Here is a 9,748-nt window from a genome sequence, read left to right as displayed (position 1 = left end):
TGGGTGCCTCTTTGGGGAGATGCGTTGCTTCAGTGCTGAGGATGGAACCTATAACACAAAAACAAGAGGAAAGGAAAACTAAGGCCACTATACGCCTTGCTAATACCGCTGCTTTTAGACACTGGGACGCTTTTCACATCCTTCTTCCCTACATTTTCTGTAACTGCTGTACGTGTCCTTCCCCCAGGGAAGAGGCTGAGGGCCTTAAGGAGCCATACGTAAAGGCCATTAGAAGGACGGGAAAAGCGAAAGGAGACCCTCGATAGAGACATTCCAGGGAGGAACTCCAGGGAGGAACCCCAGGGAAGCAGCGCCCACCCCGCAGCGCCGACCCCTCACTACACCAGCCCGACTCACGTCTCAGAGCCGGAGCGGCCTCTCGCCGAGCTTATGAGGCGGAGCGCTGCGGTGACGTCACGCCCCTCCAGCCAATAGCAGTCTCTGATTGCCTGGCGGGGGCGTGTCGCCGCCTGCCCATGAGGAAGGCCCGCGCGCCCGGCGCTCGCCGTAGCGGCCTGGAGCGGGAGGCGGAGCGAGGCCGCGCGCCGCGCCCGCCGCCGCAGGAAGCCGCGGGGCGTATTTACGCGGAGCCTGCGAGGAGCGGCGCGGCCGAGCGCGTAGCGGAAGCGCTCGGCACCCTTCCCCTCGGTGCAGGTGACGAGAATGAGCCAGAGAGACACCCTGGTGCATCTCTTCGCCGGCGGGTAGGTGAAGCCGCCGCCCGGCGCGGGAGCGGGCACGGTACTGGTACTGGCCCTGGCTCTTCCGCGCGGGCTGCCGGGGGGGCCGCCCGCCCGTCCGCCCCTCTTCCTCCCTCGCAGGCCCCGCCGCCCCGGCGGAGCGGGGCACGTGCGGGGTGTTGCGCTGCAGTTTTTCCCTTCCCTTCTCCGCCGCCCTCGTCGCTGTAACCCTGGAAAGGGCTTCTGCAGGATTTTCCCGTCCGCCCCGCCTGGGGCTGTGGGGGTCCTGCCCCGCCGCTGAGCCCGCCTGCCGTGGCCTGCCCTGGGAGGGGGCGGCTGCACCTGGCGCAGGAGCCGGGGGCTTGGCTGCGGCCTGGAGCGGCTGCCCGGTGGCGTCGCGGGGGCCTTGTTGAGGCGGGAGGGCTGCACAGACGCCCTTGGAGCGCTGCGAAGGGCCGCCGGCCCTTCTCTGCGCCTGAGGGGGCGCAGGGGAAGGGGGGGCTCCCGCGGCGGGTCGAGGGGGGACAGGCCGCGCTGAGGCGCGTCCCGCCCGGTGCCCCGAGGCCTTTCCGGGCCTGCCCTGCGCCGGGTGCGCGCGTTTGGGCCCAGCCCTGCGGGGAGCCCCGGCCCTCGCTGGGAGTCTGGGCGCACCCCGGGCGTGCGGTGCCCGCCAGGCCGGGCCGCGGGTGTTAACGTTTTGCCACGGGCAGCGTGTGGGTGGTGTGTGAGCCCACCGTGGGGGAGGCGGGGTGGAGGTTTCTCGTAAAAATAGGCCGTTCCTTCTGATCGCCCTTCTAGGTGGTTGTCCCTTGTCTGGCGTTTTGGTAGAGAAAAACCCTGAGCCATCTGTTCGTGGGCACTCCCCACCCTGTCAGAGAGGCAGCCCAAGCGTGCCTGTCTGCTCAGCAGTGTAGAAATGGCCAGCTGGTAACTCGAGTGTCGAAGGGCCACTATGTTGCTTGAATGCATTTCAGTGCTCTGGTGTGTACTGCTTTTAGGTGTGAAGCTTGACACAGTCGTGCAGCTTTCTGCCCATGAAGACAGAAGAAATCGCAGGGAAGAATATAGCTAGAAGTAAAGATATGGCCCTTGTAACCTTGGTTAGGTTTGAGGTAACTCTTATACCTTCACAGGTGTTGGTCTGTCTTCATCTTTGTAATGCTCGGGATGTATGTGGTTACTCAGCCTGTGGTCCCTCCAGGGATAAGGTGGGAAGAGCACCTAGTTTAAAAGAGAAAACTGGAGATCCTGTTTAGCTTAATGAGAAAAGTGTATTTGGGTAGTGAGCATGGCTGTGCAGAAGTGGGAGAAGTAACAGCCTGAGAACATACTTTGCATCCCGAGAGAGCTTGAAGCTTGGATTTGTGTTTGTACTCGTTGACTGGACTGGGATGTTTGAGATGGAAGAAGAACATAGTGTTTACTTTGAGCAGATCTGGGTGAGTTGGATAGACATGAGTGCATTCTCTGCTTTTTGCACACTTTGCAGGTTTTCACTGTTACACACCTGATTTAGTGCATGTGTGGGTGCTTTTTCACCTCCCCAATTTCTAGCACTCTTATTTAAAGAGGATAGGGATAATGCAGCAGGAGGCCCAAGATGTGGTAGTGTGTACTTTTTTCTTTAGAATTCATGTCCTTGTAAACATTCAGAAAAGCAGTAGAAGGAGTACTGCCTTATTGTAGCACTTTAACTTGATAGCTCTGCAAAGGGGAGATTACTTGGCAGAATCATATGCAATGTATGTTGTAAACCTGAAACTTAAGACCAGATGAGGACTACTTAGCTCAGCTTGTTCTTTCCTATTGCGGAGAAGTCTGCCCTACGCTTAGTTGCTGGCCATTTGGGTCAAGGGTTATGCTGTGAGGAAAAGGCGGAATGCCATTTCCTCGTGTGCCAGCCACACATTTCCTGTAGACTTAGTTCAGCAAAGCTAATGGTCTATACTTGGTCATGTTTAGCAGTAGGGAAGTTATTCAGGATCATCTCATGACTTCTTTGTGAGCATAGTGGGCTCCAGATCACCTGAGTGATCCTTAGTATTCAGTGAAACTTGAAAAAGGAAGGCTTCAGGTTTTGCTGGAAACAGTACGGAAACAAAATGATTATCTCAATGTGCTTGTCTTTTTTTGTAATGTCTAAGTTTCATTTTCAGTTCTGCTTTCTGTGATGAGGCTGTAACTACTGACATCGAATGCTGTTTCAGTAATGTAGGTGGGGCCATCCTAGGATTTTTCTGTAGCTTTTTTCATGACCAACTCAACAAGAGCTGTCAAAGTGCAATACTTCTGGGCTGTTACAAGTTTATGTTAGGAGTTAGCTTTGTATTTCTAATATTATTTTCCCCTTGTTCCTTTTTTCCTATCTCTGCATCCTTATCCTTTTCCAACAGGTTTGACAGACTCTTTTAGCAGTGCTGGCTACTGGGGCAGTGATGGTGAGGGAATTACTCAGCAATTACTACTTGCTTTGTTTTTCAGAAGTAATTCTTACTCAAGTAGTTTCACTTTTAAGAATCCTATCTCTGTTTTTTAACTGCATGTTAATTGTAAATATGACCAGTATTTTGTGATAGGAATACTAATTCAAAGTTTAAACCGAAATAATTTAGTACTCAGTTTGGAATGGCTTGAGTGTCATTTCTAGCACCATCATTGAACTGAAGTGGTGCGGTTTTTTTTCTAGAAAAGAAAGCTCATCTAAGTGATGTTGCTGGACTAGTTCATGCATTAGCTAATACATCAACAAAATACTACTTCATTTACATGCACCCTCTCCCACCCCACAATGTCCTACTTGGGCCTGCTTGATTTTTTTGAAGTAGGATGTTCTCTGAAGGTCTATACATACAAATAACAGCAGTCACATTTAGACGTAGAAAATAGCCTGAGAAGAGCATGACATGTACAGGAAATATGATGATAGAGAAATAAAGAATTTCCTCTCAATAAAAAAAGTTACTAATTTTAAGAACATTCCTTAAAGAAAAACAGTTTTATGTGATAGATTTTTATAAGCAATTGGTTCCATGCAGTAACTCTGCTGTCACTTTAAGACATGCAGTTTTCTAGGCTGTATTCAAAACTGCTATTGCGCACTATAAACTGAATAGTAATTGCAAGGAGCATACCGGAATGGACTGGTAGTGTACCTGGAGTTCAGTTTCATGATGTGACATGTTTGCATGTCACTTAGCTCATATTTTGTCATGATGCCCCTATTCATCAGGATCTGTTTCCACAAACCATTTAGTTACCACAGTTCCGTTTGCTAATAGTATCTTCTGCTTCTGGGAGCAGGAACTAGCTGGATGCCTGGAGTGTTGGATCCTGATAAAAATCATACTTCATTTGAAACTTATTTATTTATTTATTCATTCCCGAGTTACTCAATTGCATTGCTCAGAACGCTTCTGTTTAAGGAATCAAACTGTAGATTTTTTTTTTTGTATCTTCTGTTTTTCCATCTCTTAGTTAACAATGGAGCAGACAGTGTGATTATTTTTTACTCCCTTTCAGAAAACAGTCACTTGAGCCATAACTGAGTTGCCAAGCACTTGGACTCCCCTCTACCCTAAAATAGGTTCCTGGCATAACCCTGACTGTCTTTCAGAACAAGTTCTTCCTGTTGTAAGGCATAGAAGAAGGTTAGTACCTTCCTGTCCAAATTTCAGGTTGTTTTTGTGTTCGGGTGTTCTTCTGTGGGGAATAAGGCAGTTTTTGTTTAAAGCACTGAGTAGCTTGGGTTTGCACCATGAGGTTACCAAATTATATGAAAATTGCTGTCATTACTTGAGAAACTGTGAAGCTGGTGTGTTTTTCATTTCCTTCTAGGTGAGTGATGATTTCAGCTGTTTTTACTTAATACAAATGTCATTGTAAATATTTATTTACCCTGGTTCCTAATAGAAGCTACACTGTACTGTTGTTTGTTTTGGATAATGGAGCCCAGTGATACTGGTTCCCTTGCGGTGTTTTCGCTGTTTTTACTTGTAGAAGGTTTCTATGTGTCAGCACATCAGGGGAATTTTATGTTTATGTTGCTAATTAGAAATGGCAAGCTTGATTTAGTCATAGTTTAGCTTAAGGATGTTACACTTTCTAAGTTTCCGCAGAGAAATATAATCATTGAGCAGAGGGTTCAGGGTTTGTGGCTGCCAGTACTCCTAGTCATCGTATGAATGCTAAAGATGGAAAGGTGTATAATGTACAAGTTCAGCAGTATAATAACAGGAAAACCCTGAAAATTCAGAATTAATGAGATACATTCTTGCTGTTTCTGAAAGTTGTACTTGCTAAACCCCTTAAATACTCTCGAAAGAGGGATACTGTAAACTTAATAACGAAACCTGCAGCTCTATCTGATGTGAAAGTTACTCGTGTTGTAAGACCATTCTCTGAATTTGCTGATAGATTTGAGACCTGAATTTGCAGTAAGTGGTGAAGAGATAAGAGTTCTGTTTGCAAGTGGCTTAGATTCTGTTTATTTTGACAGAGTTTTGAGCTCGACTTTCTTATTGTTTCTCTTGGCAGCCAGTATTTGCCATGTAACTTTCGTTTTCATACAGGAAAGAGAAACAGCTGGTAAAATACATGAATGAATGTCGACCCAAGATAACAGGGTCAAGGGTTATCTTTGAGTCTTTGAGGCTGTAGTTACAAATACTGTGAAAGGTGAATCCGAGACTAGCACTATGCAGCCTTGGTTTTTGTTTATATAAAATACATAGTTATCTGAAAGAATAAAAAAATTCTTTCACTGACAGTTTCAGTTCTAGGTCAGCTGACACTGGCATTGGGAATATTTATCTGTTTTGGATTCCAAATTTTGAATTGCAGTCCAGTGGCTGAAGTTGAGACCCTCATCCATGCGGGAGTTGTCTCTGCTTTTACTTGCAGGGCTGTAAGGTAACAGTAGGAGATACCCTCAACTTGCAATAATAAAGTAAGTTTTTATTGTGCAGCCATGTCTGGAAATAGAACCTAGGATTTGAATTCCAAACAGGATTAGGTTTTTGAAGCATGTGCATATTTTTCCTTGCAGTGTCTCACAAATAATACAGGTTTATCTGAGGAAAATGGTTGTCAATACTGTGTCTGAATTGAATTTCTAGCAGAATTTAAAGCCCAAATAGTTCCAGGTTTGTTTCTGTTAATCCAGTGAGGTGATGAAGTTCTAAATGCACATTAGGGATCAAATTAAATATTTCAGAGTGGGTTTTTTTTTTGCATGAGTGCTCTCTGGAATAAGCTGCAGTTTAGGAGAGCATTGCCATCTTCTTAGATTCTTCTATCCAAGAGATGTCAAGTAGAGACAACTGCTGTTAAGTTTGTCACAGTCCTGCAAGTTAGATGATAACTACATGTCTCCATCTGTTTTACTGAGTGCAATGTCTATTGTGCCTTCTTGTACAGTTTAAGCTGCAGATTTAGTTCTCTATTTTGACTGTGTTAATAGTAGTGGGATTTTAATCTTCCTTTTTCATCTGTGTTTATTTTTGTGGATTTACTTACTGATCTTTGCTCTTCTGCCCATCAAATTACTTGGGACCTACAGATGGATTCTCATGCCCTTGTGTGATTATGTGTTTCTGATGAAAGTCAGCTATGCAAATTTTTCTTATGCTTGTATGGCAAAGCTGAAAAAGGCTTGTAGTAAACATTCATTAGAGGCAAATGTCAAATTTAGGATAGGTAGAATGAGCAAGTAGTCTTCTGAACAGCATTCATTAGAAACTGTTGTAAACATTCAGACATAGGAGTGTCTCAGGTCTCACCCTTCTCTTCTAGTTTATACTCTGTCAGCAGGAGTGTATTTGCTTACCCACTCACTCTACCAGGTGAAACTCATCTAATTCTGGAAAAAAGTTACACATTAGTAAGTGTTCTCAAAAGTCACAGTCATTGGGGCCTAGTACATGACTAGAGATGCTGAAGCCCAGAGTGGTTTTAGGTAGAAAAAATTTATTAAGTAGTTTACAAAATCTCATCTGTGATATTAAGGAGGAGAAATCTAATAATTTTCTAACTCTTAAAAAATGTTTTTCCAAACTGTGTTATTTCCTAATTTATGTTAAGCCCCAAACTAAAATATTTCCTACTAATTTGAGCTGAGGAGGAGGGTAGCTGGAATGGTGGCAGCAGTCTCCTGGCAATTTATAGAACACTTTTGCTAAACTGGAGCCGGTGGCTGGTTGTTAATGGCCCTCCAGGACTTGGAGCACAAAGAAGTAGCTGTCCCTTTGACAGTATTCCTAGTAGCGTGTTAAATAAGCAAGGCCAGAAATATTTCTAAGTAAAATACACTGTCATTGATGCTGGTGACAGAACAGCTGGTATGCTTCTTACAATATGTTTATTTTTACAGGGTGCATAGTTATTGAATTGTCTCTCTTCTTTGTTTACCTACAAGCTATGTTTGCTAACAGTTTCTCAGACAGATTTTTGTCAAGCCTTGCAGTGTTTGTCTTAAAGTTCAAGTGAACTAGATAAATCAGTGTAGTTCCTGGATTATGCTTTCATTTAGTGGTTTGGTTCAAACTTAGTGGATCTTGTGACTACTGAGCAAGGTCTGGTTCCTCAATGTTTGGGGACTTCTTTCACTCCTCCAATACCAGATGCTTTCTCTATTATATGGGGCTTTTTGAGGGCTAGGAGATTATTGTATTACATTTTGACAGAAGTAGAAATTGGGGATTTTGCAAAGACTTGTTTGTGAGCAATGCAGAACTACGTGGCATTATAAAACTTCTTTCTTCATTAGTAAGTAGCAATTTGAGATCTCAAAGATAGAGGACAGAGGGTAATTTTAATACAAACTATCAATAGTTAGGAAAACATTCAAAATATTCTCAGGTGCAGTTGAGACATCTTAAACTGTTTAAAGAAAAACAAACAAGCCACCCAACAACAACAGTGAGGAACTGCTGACAGTGCTGATTATTTGAAATTACTTGAATGGCAGAATGTGGTACAGGTAAAGGATGCCCAGTTTTTAAAGGGAAGCAGTTGGCCTGCTGCTTCCCATGAGGCATGTAAAAATAGTGCTGGCTGCTGTTACATGAGCTGGTTATCACTAAACAGCCCTTGCTGTAGGCAGACTGAAAAAGAACAAGTGTTGCATAGCAGTATGTCTGCCCTCTTTCCAAGTAATCTAGTAATCCATTGCTGAATGAAGTATTTCTAACCCATCCACAGTCAATGTCTGACAGAAGTGCTGTTGCAGTCGAACATCCCTTGCGATTTGGGTGTGGTGCAGGGGAGCATGCAGGATACAAGCTCCAGGTCAGTGTTAATCTTCAACTTTGGAAAATTTTTCCAGTGTGACGTAGCTGTGGAACCAGTAGAGTTAAAGGCTCTAAATTCCAAGCCCTGTTGTAGAATGCAGGCCAAGTTTTTTCTTCCTCCTTTCTTTTCCCTTCCATAGTATTTATCTTACTAATATAAACCATACCACATACTTTCTCTTGATATTATTGTTGCTTGAAAACAAGTCCTCATGTAACCCATCCAAGATCAAATACAGAAAGATCTGAAATGGAGTAGCGTGAGGGGATCAGCAACAGAGGGGGCTGCAAGAAAGGAAATAACCTCTAAAGCCAACTTCCTACATTGCCTGCACAGGCACGTTAACATACAGCACTGTCTGCTGTTGAACTGCAGGAAACAGTAACTTGCTGTCTGTCTTGAGGATGCTCAAGCTCTAAAGCTCCATGTCAAGCTGTTTTCAGGGCTGGCCTACCTGTAGTGCTCATGTTAAGGTTCATGACATGAATGCCACATGTTACAGGCTTCTACTGTTTTCAACACTGACTAAATATTAACACATCTAGTCTGTCTTTCTACAACTCTTAATTTAAAAAGTCTATTTGTAGCTTACTATTAGAAGAGTAAGCAAGTGAATTGCTCATTAAGAGATGTTTTAAACATGCTACTCTAAAAGCTGTATCAGTCTGTTACTGCATATGTACATATGTATGTACATATGTGCATATGCACGCTGGAAGATTGTCTTTCTGTGAGAACACTTTTTCCAGACTGACAAAGAAACTTGATTTCTTTCCTCAATTAAAACTTGGAAGAGAGTAGACATCAGTCTACTGTTGGAGTTAGAGGTGAGACAAGATGCCTTTACGCTTACTGATAGGATACTTCTAGGTCACTAAGTTTAAATGGAACATTAAGTGAACATCATCAACCCCTATCCTACTTTGCAGCTGTTTGGTATTGTCAGTTCAATTCATACAAATAGATTAGGTTTTTAGGATGCAGTGCTGTGCTAACAACTATCATTATTTCTGGTATTCTCTGCAGTAGGAGAGAGTCAACAGGCTTTTTAAAAGCTACTTTCCTATGAAATTTTATAGGAGATCTTGTGTCTTAGCTATTACTCAGGATTTGTACCGAACTGACCTTTGCATTTTGAAAGACATTGTTTAAAAAATACTATTGAACAAATCTTATAACCTTTTTAAAGGCTTTGAGGTCCTGTTACAACAAAATAGCTGATAACTATCTTGTCAGAATCAAATACCAGCTCTAGTTATTGCATCAGAGAAGTAAATGCTGGGCCCTTTGAATTTAGTAGATATTGGATTTGTGTGTTAGCAGGTTTTAGACTGAGTTGTTAGTAGCATTAATACCCTAATTTAAATCTGGATTTATTTTTTGGAGGGTTTCTTTGTTGGTTTTTGGTTTGTTTGTGGGTGTTCTTTGGTTGTTTTTTTTGTGTGCGTTTTGTTTTTTTTTTTTAAAGGGTGCATATAGTGTCCTGGTCATAGTTTTAAGAAAGATATTTGGCAAAGTTAGGAATACCGATCTCAGGAAAAGGTTCAAGGGAAGTATTTTTTTTTTAATGGTAATGTCAAGGAATTTGGCGTTATCTTTGAAATCAGAATTTGTAGATTTGATGTTTTTCCTTCAGAGGCTGTATGCGATTGTAGTTAAACAGAAACGAGTGTAGGTATTAATAAATCAGTTACAACCAAGTGCCAGAAGAATCCTCTGAGCAGAGCTGCTAAAAGGCAGTTATGTTCTTGGCTGTGTTCTGCTCTAGCAGAACGAGGGTA

The 9,748-nt window shown here is 43.3% G+C and overlaps 1 protein-coding gene across 1 annotated transcript in view; it reads left to right on the top strand.

Moving 5' to 3' along the window:
• The first annotated feature begins 600 nt into the window (after positions 1-600).
• The window catches only part of SLC25A36 (solute carrier family 25 member 36), a 30,863-nt gene continuing 21,715 nt past the window's right edge, over positions 601-9,748 (top strand). Inside the window, exon 1 of the mRNA XM_086618040.1 lies at positions 601-704. Coding sequence (XP_086474166.1) covers positions 664-704 — 41 coding nt within the window. The 5' untranslated portion in view covers positions 601-663. The remainder of the gene's footprint in view (positions 705-9,748) is intronic.

This window comes from Tauraco erythrolophus, chromosome 11, assembly GCF_009769465.1.
Source record: "Tauraco erythrolophus isolate bTauEry1 chromosome 11, bTauEry1.pri, whole genome shotgun sequence".
Lineage (NCBI taxonomy): Eukaryota > Metazoa > Chordata > Aves > Musophagiformes > Musophagidae > Tauraco > Tauraco erythrolophus.
This window is presented reverse-complemented; position numbering and strand designations above follow the sequence as displayed.